The sequence below is a fragment of the Tachypleus tridentatus genome, chromosome 1, assembly GCF_004210375.1.
Source record: "Tachypleus tridentatus isolate NWPU-2018 chromosome 1, ASM421037v1, whole genome shotgun sequence".
Lineage (NCBI taxonomy): Eukaryota > Metazoa > Arthropoda > Merostomata > Xiphosura > Limulidae > Tachypleus > Tachypleus tridentatus.
This window is the reverse complement of record NC_134825.1, coordinates 133,911,912-133,929,536: the sequence shown is the minus strand read 5'-3', so window position 1 is coordinate 133,929,536 and position 17,625 is coordinate 133,911,912. Positions and strand designations below refer to the sequence as shown.

The 17,625-nt window shown below is 33.1% G+C and overlaps 1 protein-coding gene across 3 annotated transcripts in view; it reads right to left on the bottom strand.

Annotated features, from left to right (window-relative positions):
- Positions 1-17,625, bottom strand: part of LOC143224752 (terminal uridylyltransferase 7-like) — a 151,415-nt gene that overhangs the window by 103,749 nt on the left and 30,041 nt on the right. For all 3 annotated transcript variants that reach the window (XR_013013431.1, XR_013013432.1, XM_076453026.1), the window contains exons 4-5: positions 5,712-5,828; positions 487-664 (exon numbers count right to left, since the gene is read on the bottom strand). Coding sequence is in view for 1 of the 3 variants with exons in the window: in XM_076453026.1 (XP_076309141.1) it covers positions 487-664; positions 5,712-5,828 (295 nt within the window). In the remaining 2 variants the exon portion in view is untranslated. The remainder of the gene's footprint in view (positions 1-486; positions 665-5,711; positions 5,829-17,625) is intronic.

Sequence of the window (17,625 nt, the reverse complement as noted above, 5' to 3'; positions counted from 1 at the left end):
ATCTCAGATTCATCCATACAATCTTGCTTTAGTTCCTGAAAATGATCATATAATCCAATTATAAATATAAACTGACTTATTAAAAAAAAAAGCCCTAAAAAGAGTGAACAGTTGGATATTCATTGGGGTTTCAGTACAGAGAGTACATTTTTCTGCTATTCATCATCATGTTTCATACCTGCCAAGACTTTTGCATCTTTAACAAGTTCACAAAATGAAAAAATCTTGTATATTCAAAAGCTGAGACTATTAGTAAATAATATATTATTTTCATTAGTAATAAACCTGAAGTCCAAAGTTTGTAATTTTTTCTCCACAAACAAATTAAAAACAAACAAACTGCAGCTAATAAAATACTGTATCTAGTTAATATTCAAATGCATATTTTTACGTTTCTTCCAAATATGTTTATTTTTTTAAACAGCAGAGAATAACACAATATTTCTAAAAGCTTTTCTACCTGGACAGAAAACTATCACTGATTACCTGGAATACTTTTATAAAGATAAGTGTTAAGCTTTTCCACAAGTTCTTGCCGTTCTGTTACTTCCCTATTAGATAATCCAACATTCTCAGCAACATGCACAAGAAGTTTTGTAAGAGCTTCACAATGAGCAGATGATGGTGGAGGGAGGTCTTGAAGCATAGCATGAACTTCTTGCAACTAGAAAAATTAAATAGATAAATAAATAGAATGGTTTACTAAATAAAAAACAAGCCATGGTTAAACTATGAGGATGTTCAAATCTGAGCTCACTGCTTACTTTCAAATAAATTTAGTAAAAAAATCCCATTCACTGGATGAAAATCCAATTCAATTTAAAAGGTCAGCAACCTATAAAATATAACTATATAAACAGAAAATATTTTATCACTAAAAGGAGCATAGAATTAATGATGATTTAGCAGAATTATATGCTAAGACTAATGTATTTACTAAAAAACCAACTAGAAACTATATGAATCATCTACATCTTTAAATATCAGGTCATCCCATAATTAATGTCCAAAAATTTAATACAGAAAGTGCATCATTATTTCTGTCTTTGTAGAAGGCTTTAATGACTAATATATGTAATAGGACGTGTATTAAAATGTTCAGACAAATAACAATAACTAACCCAACTTCACTTTTTCAGATCATTAATCAAATAAACCCTTATGAAGATGGATGTGTCTGAGAAGCACATTAGGCGTACAATACTTTAAGAGTTTAGAAAAAGGCAATAGTGCAGCAGAAACTACACAAAACATTCAAGGTGTTTACGGTGCAGAGCCTCTCAATGAAAGAAAATGTTGAAGGTGGTTTCAGTTGTTCAGATTAGGTGACTACAGCTTAAGTGATGTGCCATGTTCAGATCATCGTGTCGAGTGCAGTGATAACTTGCTGCTGACTGTACATGAAGAAGACTGTGATGTAACAGTTGAAGAACTAGCACAGAAGCTCAATTCAACCTATTCAACACTTCACCATCATCTAACAGTCCTTTGATAGGTGTCAAATTTTGGAAAATAGGTTCCCCATGACTTGACAGAAGCTTATCTTAGAATAAGAGTGGACATTTGCACTTCTCTGCACTCTTGTGAAAGTAGCTCACATTTTTTGGACAGGTTAGTGACTGGAAATCAAAAATGCATATTTTATAAAAATGTTAAGCACTGCAGATGATAGCTCAGTGCAGGTAAACCTGCTAAAGCACAGCTCAAAATGGACCTCCAACATAGGAAAGTCTTTTTAATCATCTGATGGGATATTCTTGGTGTGATCCACTTTGAGTTGCTACCACTTAATGTAATGATTACATTAGACTTCTATGGTTAACAGTTAGAGCACTTGAATGTTGCACTTAAAGAAAAGAGGCCTGCTTTGATCAATCGTAAATGTGTTGTGTTACACCAGGATAATGCATGGCCCTATACAGTAAGGATCACATCTGCAAAGATTGAAGAGCTAGAATGGGAGAAACTTCCCCAACCTCCTTAATCTCCAGGCCTTACCCCATCTGATTATCATCTATTCTGAAGTTTGCAAAACTATCTGGATGGAAAAGAGCTTGAAACATATGAAGATGACAAAACTTCCCTCTCTACATTCTTTTCTTCCAAACCCCAAGAATTGTATAGAAATGGCATTCAGAAGCTTGTGAATCACTGGCAGGAAGTAATTAATAATAATGGAACATACATTATAGATTAAACAATATTAAAAGCATATGAAATCCTTTCTCTTTTTCTAACCCTAAAATCAGATATTGCATAAGAGATGACCTGATATTATACTTGAACTTCTTGTTGCTTGAGACCATGAAGTATAGATACTTACATCTAAAAATAGTATGTGTGTCAATATTCACAACATTATATATGCTTTTAATATTGTTTAATCTATAATGTATGTTCCATTATTATTAATTACTTCCTGCCAGTGATTCACAAGCTTCTGAATGCCATTTCTATACAATTCTTGGGGTTTGGAGGAAAAGAATGTAGAGAGGGAAGTTTTGTCATCTTCATATGTTTCAAGCTCTTTTCCATCCAGATAGTTTTGCAAACTTCAGAATAGATGATAATCAGATGGGGTAAGGCCTGGAGATTAAGGAGGTTGGGGAAGTTTCTCCCATTCTAGCTCTTCAATCTTTGCAGATGTGATCCTTACTGTATAGGGCCATGCATTATCCTGGTGTAACACAACACATTTACGATTGATCAAAGCAGGCCTCTTTTCTTTAAGTGCAACATTCACAATATTCACAACATTATATATGTATATATAATTTTTTCTACTGCAAGTTGCAGCTATTTTATTAGAGCTTTCTCTGTGCAAATAAAGTGAACAAGACTCCAGTAAAATATCAGAAAATTTAAAATAAAAATCCAAATTTAATATTGTAAATGTTGATGTAATTTACTTAATTGAAGGTTCTAACTGCATTTACATTCTTTAAAATCAAAGAGTACAATTTATTAATATCATTATTACATATATCATTTTCAGAATGATGAAATAAGTAAAATTTGTGTTCTACTGATGTTCTTTCTAAAAAAAGTATGATAGTTAATTACACTTAAACAGCAATTTCTACATGTTTTATTCAAGTGAAAACAATATTAGACATCTATGGTTCTTTATTCTACATCTTCACTGCTAAATTTTCCAAAATAAAGATTATATATATATATAACCAATTGGTTAGTTTGAGATAAAACATTTTATGTGATACATGGACTAAACTAATTTTTAACTGTCTAGACAGAGAGGGAAACACACCCACAATGATACATGGACTAAACTAATTTTTAACAACTGTCTGGAGAGAGGGAAAAACACATTGACATGACTCTCACTTTTATAACACACCCACAATGCAAAAGAGTTTAGCAGTGTATCACAGCATGAAGCTTAAGCCTTATTCTCTGCAGTAGGACATACTAGCTACCACGCATTACACGGTTCAAAATGCAGAAAACTGTGCTGATACAACCTTTTACAAATATACATATCAGATATATGTGCATGGAGATACCAACAGCAACAAACAAAATACCAATAATACCAGATGTAATGAAATCAGGTATTATAACTATTACAGAATAATGTACTGGAAAAGCATTTACTTAATTCTGTACTGACAAGTTATTTTTAACAACTCTTAAAGCATAAATTTCATAACCAAATATAAATATGGTGTCCCTGAAATATGAAAACAAATATTGTGCATCATTAAACAAGGAAATATATCACTATTATTACTATAAGTAAAATTTGAAACATAGATCTTATGAGCAAAACTAAAACAGTCTTATACATGCATTAACCTCCATATTTAGAAACTACTGCCCCACTAGACTGCATGTTTGAGTTCTTGTCTCTTAAATATAGTATATTTTAGGTTTTATTTATAATTGGCTAAAATATATGAATTATGTGTTTAAGAGGTTAGATTTGGGACACCTACATTTTCTCACCTTTAGTAGTTTTAAGAATACACTTAATATTTAACACTTTGTTTTCCAAAACTTTACTTAGACATTAACTTTTCTATCACTTTTATAGCCTACAGGAATATTACATCAAACATATATATGATACATATGAATGCTAAATTTTTAATCACATCATTTATTTGAGTTTGAAATGTATACAAATGGAAGGTTTTTCAATGATTTGTCTATATTACATCTAATTAACAAACTAAACTCAATTTCATAAAATACAAGATGAAATACCCATAAACTGAAAGAGTTTGGTTTGATTTGAATTTCGCGCAAAACTATACAAGGGTTATCTGCACTAGCCATTCCTAATTTTGCAGTGTAAGACTAGATGGAAGGCAGCTAGTCACCACCACCTACTACCAACTCTTGGGCTACTCTTTTACCAATTAATAGTGGGTTTCACCATCACATTATAATGCCCCATGGCTAACAGGATGATCATGTTTGATGTGATGGGGATTTGAACCCACAACCCTCAGATTATGAGTGAAACACCTTAAACCACTTGGCCATGCTGGGCCTAAACTGAAAGGGAATGTTTAAACTTAATTAAAACAATGCAAGATTTACAGCAGTAAATACATTTCCAAATAATAATTTGAATATAAACTTTTATCTCAACATTTTACAACTACAACAAAGCTTATTCACAAAACATGTTCATAGTTTGCTTTCCACCTACCAACAAATAAAAGACTTGGATATAATCCCACCCTTCAATATCCTACCTCTCATTGACCAGGAGAGAAGCACAGTTATTTTAAAAAGAATCCAGCAATTTTCATACTTTTACCTTGAATCCCTTTAGAATATTCAACATTGTTTGAAGAGTCAACCTGCTAGGATTGTTTGAGATTACCTCAACAGACTGGGATTAATTAACCAACAGGTTTTACAAAGTAGAAACAGGTTTAAATTCAATTTTGACCCCTCTTGAACATTCCTCACAGTTAATAGTATTTACATAAAAATTTTGGTTAAGATTGATCTAACAGGCTTTGATGAGTTAGGATGCAAACACACAGTTTGTTTATATTATAAAGATATGTATAGCTATCATCACTACTTCAATAATTTAGTTTTGCACATCAGAATATATATTTTTCCATATAAAAGGTGAGTATGGACAATTTAGCAGATATCAAAATGCTAAGATCTTACCCATACTTGAAAGCTAAGTTGTAATCGGCTAATGTTATTTTGACAAAATGTTATTTTGACAAAACTTATAAGTTTTGCTCATTGGTCACCTTGTACTATGTTCTCTTTCTCTACATTAGTATTCAAAACTAAAAACTGAAAGCACATGATTTTATTCCAATTTTGATTGATTACCCTAACAACACTTTTTCTTAGAAACTGTGAAGTCAAAAAGACAGCAGTGGCCAAAAGACTTGAACTAACTCTTGGTAGCAGTAATTCGTGATGCACTGTGATATTACTCTAAAGAACAGAAATTTCTATTACTTAATATTTTTGTTTTACCTATACTTTGGTACTGGATGTTTACAGAAGCTTTCAAAACATTGGAATTGGAATTTTAAACCAGAATAATATGTACAACTGTATGATATAAATTATTATTTATTATAAAGTTAATTTAACTGTTCAAAGTTATCAAGCTGTAAGCTGTTGTCCTAGCTTAGTTGGTTGGTAGTTTTTTTCTAAAATCAAAACAAATATAAATTTCAAATTTTTATTGGACTTTTTCTTACCTCTTTACGGCTACGGTGGCTATTTCGATGCATATGGTCCTTCATGTGTTCAGGCCTATCCAAATGGTAGTCACAAAGTTTGCAGTAAAAATGGGCTCGGGGGAAACGAGATACTCGCTGTGAGGATGAGGTATATTATAAATTATTTAGTGCAGTTTTACAAATGAGTTATTGGAAAACAAAACTGGCATACAAAATATAATTTTTACATATACATGCAAGAGGTTTCACAGTGTTTGGTTTGGTCAAAATAACATCTTATTTAAAAAAAAATTAAACCAGAGAATTATTACTATCATTAACTCTGAAAATGAAACAAAATGATAATTATTTAATGTTAAGAGGGGGATTTACTACTATCAAACTCATATCTAATACGAAGAGGGTTAAGAATAATAAGTAACAGTGAAAAACATTTAGAGGTTACAAGAATTACTTTTCATGATAGCATAGGAAAATGCAACTCAAAATATTCTTCCTAATAAATGTGTGTGATTTACTGTAAGTGGTTAGTAAAAAACTTGTAACAAACTGTTATAAAAGCCAACAAATTAGTTAACAGTAGTTTGTATACTGTCAAATTTAAATACAACAGCTTAATACCATGTAATAAAGTAACAATAAAACAAATCAATATTTTAGGTTTATTACTTTCATGAGGAGAAAAAAAAAAGTCAAAATAACTGAAGTAAAAAAAACTGTGATGCTAGTAGTCATAAAACCTTACATTTGGCTACAACAGAGAAAACTGTGTTAATCATTTTGTTACATTAAATCAAGTTTTAAACTTCATGAGATTATTTCAACATCATTAGGAAAATCTTTTGATAATTAAAAAATAAAAATGATTGTAAATGCTAGGATTAGATGCTAAGATTTCTCAATTTTATATACTTTAGACTATATTAAATATTTTCATTTTATGATTGAAGTTTCTACTGAACTGTTTGTCTTGTTTCCAAAATTCCACTCCAATGAAGAAGACACAAAACTTCAACTAAACAGTGTCTATGCTGCTAACTTATCAATAAAACACTCTATGTTCAGCAATTTTGTAATGTTGTAACATGTACTATATACACTCATGCATGCATAAACAAGCACATGATCTTTTAATACATCTCATAATTTGACTATCTGTACTGCACTCACCACAATGAGTGAACCCTAAATTTTAACATTATAGGTTCTCAAACTTATTGCAAACTTATGGGAGTCTTGTGTATGCTAAAAATTGATAAATTATAGTTTGTTTTGATTATAACATACCAAGGCTGACTTTCAGTTGGATTGTATCAAAATTTAGAATGTTCCAGAACTTTTCTTTTGTAAAATAAAGAAGTGCAACTACACGATACATATATAAACAAATTGTGGTTGAAATTGCTGAAAGGGTAACAATATGCAATCAAACAGCCATCACTGGGATTAAAAAAATCAATTTCTCTGTATATATGAACAATAAGGTGTTTTGGAATCTATTCTTAGTTCACCTGTATTCTATACATTACTCCTCTATGGTTCTATTCACCCACGCTTTTTTTGCAGTATGCCTATGATTGATTACCAGCACCAAACCAGAAGGTAAGATGAATCACTATTATAATCAACATGGGAATAATAGAAGTACAATAATATTTATTTTAAAATAATCATGTTAAAAGATGAATGAGAATGGTTCACTCAAAGGTCAACTTACACAAAAAAAATATCAAATCCCTGTTGATGGGTTCAATTTTTAGTTTTGTAAGATAACAGTTTAAGTGATAATGAGACTATTATTTGGGATGGGTTGGAGGGAAGTAATAAACCCACCTATTTCAACTACCAATCCTCAATGCAATCAAACCAGTCTTGGAATCAAGTACACTGTTTCTACCTGTAGATTACTAAAAAAAGAATAAATCCAGAACAGGTTCTTAATCTCAAACTGAGAGAGATCACTCAAAAATTGAATACTGCTGACAATACACTTAAAATAAGAAAGAACAAGACAATAAGCACTAAGTATCAAATATAAAAAATGAAGAAAGATCAGTAACTCACCAAACTAATTTTGTAAAAGACAGTTCTATACTAGTTAGAAAATCCTAGCATGTTCCCAGAAAAAGTGGTTTGATAAATTGTCTTTTTTAAGGTCCTATAGAACAAAAAGATAACAATCTTGAGGCATCTTTAAAGAGGCATAAAAAACTCAAAATGTGAGATGGAGACAAAAAACTTAGAGGACTATCCATATTATTATAAAAGTACAAAGAAGTCTAGTCATATCAGTAGTACTAAAACATAGTTGTTGTAACTGAAATAAAAACAGATTACATAACACCTCTTTGTTTTAATTCTTTGAAAGGGGTAGAGAAGGTAAATATATTAAGGTTTTCCATGGAAACAAAATCCAACAAGTTTTGACATACCTTCCAACAACATAATACAAGTGTTTAACAATAAAAGTGAGCACCCAAGGTAATGGAGAAAAGAAAAACATGTCCAGAGGATGATATAATCACATAACATTTCCACAACAATGAATCATCTCTGGTGTAAAGATATTTTCAGGTCACTCACTTCAGCATTATTTTGGAAATGCTTGAATTAACCTAAATCATGCAGATATTAAATCTTTCATGTTAATATCACATTTATAATGTCTAGATTTGAATAACAGGGGTCACTAAACTACAGCCCATGGGCCAGATACGGCCCTCGAGGTCATTTTGTCTGACCCGCCAGCAGCTAGCGATGGTCGGCTGTCATTGTTTGAAGCACATTTGGAAAGAGGAAGCCTCTCTCATTTTCAGTGTTTCAATGAGTTTCATGCTGAAATCACAGATGTCAACCTTGAGTTTCAGAAAAAGATTATTGGTGATTTAAATAAGCAATTTTAGAGAGATTTTTGGATCTCAACAGAATCATTCTCCTTTTTCAGAATCCTTTTGATTGTATCATTGATGACATGCCAGTGGAACTTCAGCTGGAGGTCATCGATTTGCAAGGAAACGACTTGTTGAAAGCAAAACACAGAGAGGGGGCAACTTGTTGAATTTTACAGCTGCATACCTGAAGATGATTTTCCAAAGCTGAAGGACTTTGCATTTGGTATGACATCAACGTTGGAACAACTTATGTCTGTGAACAAGCATTTTCAAAAATGAAGTGTGTGAAGTCTGTACATTGATTGAGGTTGACTGATTAACATTTGAAAGCAATTCTAATGATTGGATGCAGCAATTCAAAACCAAACATTGAAGATATTTTGAAAGTCAAATGCCAATTTCATAAATCTCACTAACTGTTTTGTGGCTTAGTGAAATTCAGATATGTACTCACTATGTGCAATGTGACAACTGTTTTTGCTTATGTTATCTTCTTTGATAACATTTTGGTAAATAAAAATGTTGGTTGTATTTCTGTTTGTTTTTTTTATTATATTTGTGTATTGAATGCTACTCCCACATGGCTAATGTGGCATCCTAAACTTAGTGTTAAGTCTTTTACAAAGAGCTTTTGTTCTAGCTGATGAATATTGAACATAATGATCATGCAGCTCGTGCTTTTCATTCCCCAAGTAATCTGGCCCCCTGTGAAAAACATTTGATGACCCCTGTCCTAGAATATGAAATTTTGAAACAAGCACTTTCTCCTTCTCAAAGTTTTCTATAACAATTCTACATTGAATAAAAACACTGAAAAATAGTTATTTGATTATTCTAAATAAACATTTAATATCAATGATAAATTGCTCAGTCTTAACCCACATATTTTTCCATGTTATTTATTTACTTATTCAACTTTGTTTTCAAATTTTCATGTGATGAAAGTAATGTTCAGTAGTTATAATTATAAAAATGTAATTTTTGCAACCTTGTACATCAATTTTTAGACATTAGTCTTAAGTGGTCATTGGGATAAAACAAGTTTTTGAGAACTGATATGAGACTACTAATGAACTATCATGCAAAATAGTTGAATTGTTTACATGCAGTTAGAGTATGTCTCTTAATATTGTTTTGTTATAAATCATTCTTATATAATTTTAGATAAGTTTCAACACAATGAGTGCAACTGATGCTGACAACACAATATTATTACACGTTTGTAAAAAACATAATTTGACTTCTCTTTTGCAACTCTCTAACAGCTGAGCTTTAAATGTCATTACACTGCCTACACATTTAAGTATACAAGAGGAATCAAAATTTAGTGAGTATATGTAATTTACATCTACAGCACATGTTCTATTAACTCTTTCACAATATGCTTAGTATAATATACACAAGTTTCTTTACACACTTGCACAAATTAAGTATTTGCATTATAACTTTTGATACAGCAAGTATCTTCACAAAATTTGGCAGACTTTTAGTGAAGATTGAAAGCTTTTTCTACACAAAAAAATAAGATTTTTTATTGAAATAATTTTACTAAAGATTTGTTTGTGAAAATAATGTTTTATTATTGGTCTGAATGCAAAGTGATTTCATGTTATAATTTAAAAAACCATTTTTTGTCCCAAAAATCTCAAATGTTATTTGTATAATCTCTAAAACTTCCTAAATAAATTTCAAGCATTGGTTTTCAGTGAGACTTTACATATTATTTTTCATACTCTAACTTCATGGTGTCTATCACTTAAGAACCTCGTAACCATCATAAAATATTAGGAAATAAATATATGTATTTTTCATGCTAAAGTGACTATGTATTATAACACAGATACAAATGTTTAGTCTAAATGGCTGAGTCTCATGACACAGTGTGTGTGCGCGCGCGCGTGTATATCATTTTTTATTATATTGATCTTCCAGTCACGTCTGCCTAACATTACACAACTTGATTGACATGGTGCACGTGCACTCGGGTTACTATCCAGTAATATAAAACCGACCATTAGTCTTCTCTGCGTTTTAGTGAACACTAATGTTTTGTAATATACCGTCAGTTATTACACAATATATATGTATGTACATAGATTCCTATTTAGCATTAATTGATTAAACTTTTCTTCTTAAAATATAGAACACTAAATCACAAAGTGAAGCAAACAATTATCTCTTCTTGCTATGATCTTTGTACTCAGGTTGCTGCTGGACATAGGTTGTTAAGCCTTTTAAAATTTTGAACATGGAGTATATCAAACAAAATTTGTTTAGGCTTTAAACATACAGTTAAATAACAAAAAAGTCATGAATAACAACACTGATACCACAAAATTCTACTGTAATTTATTAAGTGTAGCAACTAAGATTCACTTAGATTTTATAAAATTGAAACTTTCAGCAGACTAAAGACACAATCTACTTCAATGAAATCTCAGATCAAAAGAACATGGAAGCTTTTTCAAACATTAAAATGATAAGGAAAAACCATTTGGAGGTTATTCTGAGCTGCTTATTGGTTATTTACATCATATAATGAAGTAAATGTGTATAAGGGGTCATTTTTCAAAAATGGAGAGAGGTGAATGGGGCCACTGTTTGATTTAGTATATATTTTACATCTCAGCAAAATAAAAAAATAAGAGGTTCTTATTTTATATTCTAGCTTGTCAATATTAGCAAATTTAGTTCCTAATTTGTAAAAATTAAACTCAGCATTTTGACATCACAAACATCTAATTTTAAACACTCACTAAAATCTATATTTAGATGTATTATTTTAATACTTACTTATAAATTAAGAAATGAATTCATATATAATATTAAAGTTGAAATCATAATCTCGATTTTGAATCCAAACTTATTGACAAATTCATAAAATAGTAATTCAATAAAATTTTGGATGTAAGTTAACAAACATGATGACATGGTATTTAACCCAACCAGTTGCAAAATGGTTAAAACATGACAGTAGATAAGTATGGACTTTTATGCTGTGTAATTGGCATCTTCCTAACAAGTTCTCCCATTGCTCTACACACATTTGTAAAATACTTATGCACTGGTGTTTGAAAGTGATTCAACAATTTTTATAATAATTTTGTTTTATATGTAACTGTATAAGAATTTTTGTTAGTGGCACAAAAAGTCATTTCTTTGATGTCTCAAAAGTCATGCAAGGAGGTTCACTCAGAGGTAGGGAAGGTTCTTTCCACATCATCATCATCAATCACTAGATTGCATTCTACATAAAATTACAGAAGACATCACCCTCTGATGAAGCATAATGATAAAGGGAAGAAATTTACCTACGATAATCAAAGTAGATTTAACACACTGAGAGTCAAAACTCGATAACATCATTCAAACAAATAGTTTTGTATTATAAGGAAACAGTTTTGTCAATTATTATTATTATTTTTTTAAATTAAATGATTACATGACACCAGAACTTCCACATAATTGTTAAAAGGATATCAGGCCCAAGTTTTGAACAATCAGGGAACAGACAATAACTGTCAAGATATCAAAGATAATTTTCTGAATGAGAATCAGGATCCAGACAGGGTAGGTAACATAACAGATTAAGCAGTTATCTTCTCTCACAACCAAAAAAAGTACAACCACGGTAAGAATATGATTTAGTAAGAAATAAGGTAAAAAAAGCATCTAGAACATGGAGGTAAAATCACCAGTCTCAATTGCAGTAAATTAAAATATGAAAAAGCAACAACTTCACTAACTGTTGTCAATTAAGAGTTGCAAAAAGAAAGACAAACTGACTGACCCTTGTGATGTAACATCTGTTATCTCAGGAGAATTTGTATGGATTGAAACAATGGACCTGTTACTGTAGGCATCACCTAAGGAACATGGCAATCTAAAAGGGTGATAAGATGAGACTTGTCCCCAAAAAAAAGGTCCAAAATTAGAAAATAAGAAGCCTTATACCACATGCCTCTTTGATGAGAAACATAAGACACCATAATTGAAGAGTTAGACAGAAGTCTGATGATTTAACTCTTAAGAAGATCAGACTACAAGGCCTTGCCTGTTGAAGAGCTAGAAGGGTGAAAACATTAGGTAAGGAGTCTTAGTCATCCTTGTACATATTCTGGAATTCTTGACTACTGGTATACATACCCCATACATCTGAAGCAAGGCATTTGTGAAGAAATTGGAACTCTGGACATAGTGCCAGTAGAGAAATGTGACTTAACACTCCCTCAAGATAAAAGAATAATTACTACTAAGGAAACTGGAGATACCAAGAAATAAATGTGCACAATGCCTGGTCACTTGTAGATCAATAAAAGAATAACACCAGATCACCCATGAACTGACCTCCAGGTTGCAGTAGGATGGGGGAAAGCAAGTCAGGGGTGAACTGCATGTGACAGATTCATCCAGTCCAAATCCAGATGGCATTAGGTATTTGACTTATGGTTCACAGTTGGAGTACAGTACTCACCATCTACATCAACAGAATTACCACCCCACTTTCATCATCTTAGTGGAAGTAGTCACACCCAGGAGGAAGCTTCAATGGTCCACCATGACTTCTGCACTCCACTAGAAGAAGAAGAAACCAATGCAGTGTCAAGTCTAGAAGAATGCAAGACCTTAAGACTGTGCAATCAATAATCAGGAAAACACTATATGGAAATGCAGGCCAATCTCAGGTTATTTAACTAGGATCAGATAGATGGGCAAGAATCTTGTTACTGCTTTACTCACAATAGTATGAGTTGTTAAAACCTGGAATGGACTTATTTATGAAGCAACATACTGCAAAGACCCCTTGGACAAGCTTGTGGAATATTCCATCCATTCAGTGAGCATTATAGGCCTTTAAAGGCTGCATGGTGCAGATTTAAACTTAAGTATACCCAGACAGGTGCCACTGTAAAAGTAAAATATATAAAAAGCAAAATTAACTATTCAGAGCTGGTAAAGGGTATATAGAATGCTAAAAGGAAAAAGTCAATATCCAGAGGAAGAACAAATGGTCAGAAGGCAAGGAAAATGTGGGACAAAAGTAACTGGAGTAATCCACATGCTAGCCAGACAAATTCCTTTTAGATGATAAAAATGAAGAGCCAAAGAGTATGGGGTTGGATTTGTTGAGGAGACTTGAAATGGGCAATATAAATTTAAATCCAATGAAGTATAGGCTAAATGGATGAGTTGTTCTCAGCATCCCTTGAGAGTAGAAGGAAAAATATCTGAGGGAGCTGAGGAATTTCAAAAAATAAACTGAATGGAGCAGGAACTGTGAAAAATATGCAAAAAGGAATAATGAACAATTAACCAGCCAGATGGGTTGGTTGTTGGATTTGGTGTTTTATGGTACAAAGCAGCTAGGCAATCTGTGCCAAATATCCAGTAAAAAGTTAAAATTAAATTTAGTAAAATTCACAAAAGGAAATTAAGGTAAAACAAAATAGAGTTAAAATAAAACAAATAGCATAAAACCAATGTTTACATCTAGTCTACAACATTAAGAGAAAAACTAAAGTACACAAGTTATAAAAGACTTTCTGTAGCATAATTGTAATTATCATAACTTGCCAGAAAGACTAACAGGTAAGTACAAAAACCACTGTCAGTCACCTGAAGTTGGCCTTTCCAGTCCTGGTTCAGAGTTATTTGACGTTACGGCCATTTTCAAAAAGTAATAAAAGTTTTAAAACACTTAAAAAATTTTAACTCGCCAGGATGACTAATGATTAGTTCAAACAGCAGTGTCACCTGAAGTTGGCCTTTCCAGTTGTAGTTGCAATTATTTTGACATTACGGTCATTTTCTAATTTCAAATTGAACTAGATGGACTGTGGTTCTTAAAAGTGAATCACACTAAAAAAAGGTCTAATGTATAAATTATAAAACTTAAATGGCATTAAACAGATTAATGGCCTTTAAAAAAAAACTAAAACATTTCCAAGGTGGACAGTGTCACCATCACCTATAACAGTAACATTATGAATAAACTTTGGGATAAAACATGTTTAAAATGGTGCCGTCTGGTGAACTGGTGGTAGAAGATATGCTGGTTGTAAACTTAATCCAAGGCTTTGACATCTTACCCACCGAGCATGTGCGCAGGCCTGCTAGAAAGTGATGCAATTGAGAGTATGGGATATCTGTGGAATGTATCCTAGGCCCATTTTTGAGCCTTCTGTGCCTTGTGGCAGGCAGGATTCCACCATGGATGAGGATATTGTGGAAAACATGTCAAGATTTTAGGAATACATTGAGCAGCTGCTTGTATAATATAGTCCGTTACTGCTGCCACGCACTCATCTATTGATGGCTTACAGACAATGGCAGGATCACGTTTTGTGAGAGCAATGAAAGAGGGCCAGTTTGCATGATCCAGCTTCTACCAGGGCACACAGGTCAGGTGGCATTGACAATGACCAGTCTCTCTCAAAATTATAGAAAAATTATCACTGCCTTGTGGATTATTGTCAATCCTCCATGAAAAACTGGAGAATAGTGAAGGTGAACAAATTGATTGATTAATAGCAGTAAAGGACTGACTATGTGCATGAAAATAAGTAGAAGAACCAGTACTGAAAAAAGAAAGGTTGTGATCACACAGTGACCTCTCCTATCAATAACTGCACTTCTACAGAGGGGATGATGCCCTTTAAAGTCTTCCAGGATTAAAAAGGGAGAGTATCAAGGTCTGATTGATCATAAGTCTCTTCAGGTGACAGGTAGAGAGAACAAACAGTGATGGTATGACCCAAGGAAACACGGATGGCTACGGTCTCCATGCACTCTTTCATCACACAGCCTGTCATTTCTGTACAAAGAAAACCAATGAAAGGTGACTGTATCAACAGGTTTCAGAAATGTTTTCTGTGAGGAAAGACAAAAAGGACGATAGATAGCAATCAGTGTTTTGATGTCATACAGATTAGAACGTAAACCTCAACAGTTCCATTGTATCAAGGTGGCCATTTTTATTTATGTGTAGGTAAATTGGATGGAGAACCCTTCTGTTTATGACCATGTCTTTTTTATTTACTGTCTTTATTCTAGGGAGATCTATCAACCTTCATGGATCCTGCCCTGGGTCGATTAGAGAGGTCTTTGCTGTTGAAAGACGATTTTAGTGACTGAGGATGTGAATGAATGATCATTTTGCATTCTTGGGATGGGAGAAAAAGATGCATCTGAGGAAATGTCTGTATCTGGAACTAAAGGAAGTGGATCTTGGGATTTTTTGGAATGTATGTAACGGACAAAGATGAGTGTTGAAGTTGATTCATCAACTTTAACCATCAGGGTCAAAAGACTTTTCATTTGTTTTGAGAATGATTCTTTTTGAGCACAGAGAGAACCATCTGCACTCCCTCTGTAGTAATGGAATGAAGAGCAGCAGCATATGTCTGAGATGCAGTGGCGGACAGCAACTTTTGAGCCTCAGAATAAGTAATGTTATGAACCATTTTCAAATGCTGCACCTCTTTTTCTTCCAACCATTTATTGCAAGAATGAAAGTAGGGCAGGTGAGAGCCAATGGAATTGATGCAATGAAGGTCCATTTCATGGTCCTTGCCACTGCAATGAGCACACATCAAGGAACTGAACTTCTGACACTGGAAATATTGGAGTGGGTTTGGAATGTATGGCCATACCATACAATTAAGATAACCTGCCTTCATGGTAGGTGGATGTGGTGATGTAAATGTCAGAATGAGGACATTGGCCAGTACTGTAATTCCATCTTTGAGAGTAGAGATACACCTCACTGCAGAAACTTCTTGAGTGGAAAAACCAGTGAGAATCTCTGACTTGGGGATGTTCTTCAAATCCCTCTCAATAGTAACTCCTCATGATGAATTCAAAGTAGTATGAGGTATAACCTCAATAGATATATTCCCAATCACTTTTGAATGCAGGAGGAGTTCACTATGTTGAGATGTGGATGTTTCCACCAATATGTCACCAGATCAAAGCTTCTTTACTGACTGTGGAGAGCCAGCAAGTCCCTCCAGTCCCTTCTGAATGAAAAAGGGACACATTTGCCATAAAGGTTTGTCTGAAAGAGAATGTAGTATACGAAAACAAGGTACAGATTTTAGCAGATGTTGAAGATTGCTGCTCAGAATCTTCAAGACATGGTCGTTTACCTATGGACTGTTTTTTACCATTTTATTTAAGTTTTTATTTGAAGGGTCCATAGAAAAGAGAATATTTCAGTGCCCACAGACTTCACCCACCAAGGAGCCCTACGAGGGGATGCACTAAAATGCCAAACAAGGACACTGCAGCAATATCAGGGTTTCATGAGTATTATACCCAAACATCAGAATCGAATACAAAGTCCACAACACCTGTTGAAAACATCCAACACTGGTACTTGGTTGATCCTAGCCCAAATTGACCAGCTGATTGACCCAAAGAGGGCCACCCCAAGACTGTCCATCTACAGGTATTCAAGGCTAAAGTGGCATGTTTGGGTTGGACCCCTCAACCACTAGGATCCTCTCCTCCCCTTCACAGGTCACCACGCATAGCAAACACATGGGTGGATGTTTAGATCTCAGAGGAGGTAAACTAAAAAAACAGAACCTACCCTGGGAGGTCCCCTCACCACATATAGGAATCCACACCAAGGAGTAATATTCTAGATATTATATGGGTGAATGTAAGGTATGGTATTGAAATTTAACATTTTTCACCCAACCACTCCCACTTCAGTTGGATTTTTACCAAAATGATTATTGTGTTGCATAGTATTGTTGGAGCCAGCTGTGCTAGAATGTTGTGTTGCACTGCAACAGGAGTGCAACACACCATCCTATACTACATGTAATCATTTAATGTTAGGTGGAAGCCTAAAGAGGCAAGTGACAAGTAAAAATTGCACATAGAGAGATTATCACAATTGAAGAAAAAGATATTGTGTAAGAGGTAAGGTATCATATCTGAAAAAAATCTGTTTTGTCTTTTTTTCTAAATACCTCATAATTAAAAAGCATTCCAAATGTGAAAAAATAGCAAAATTTTATATTTATGAAAAT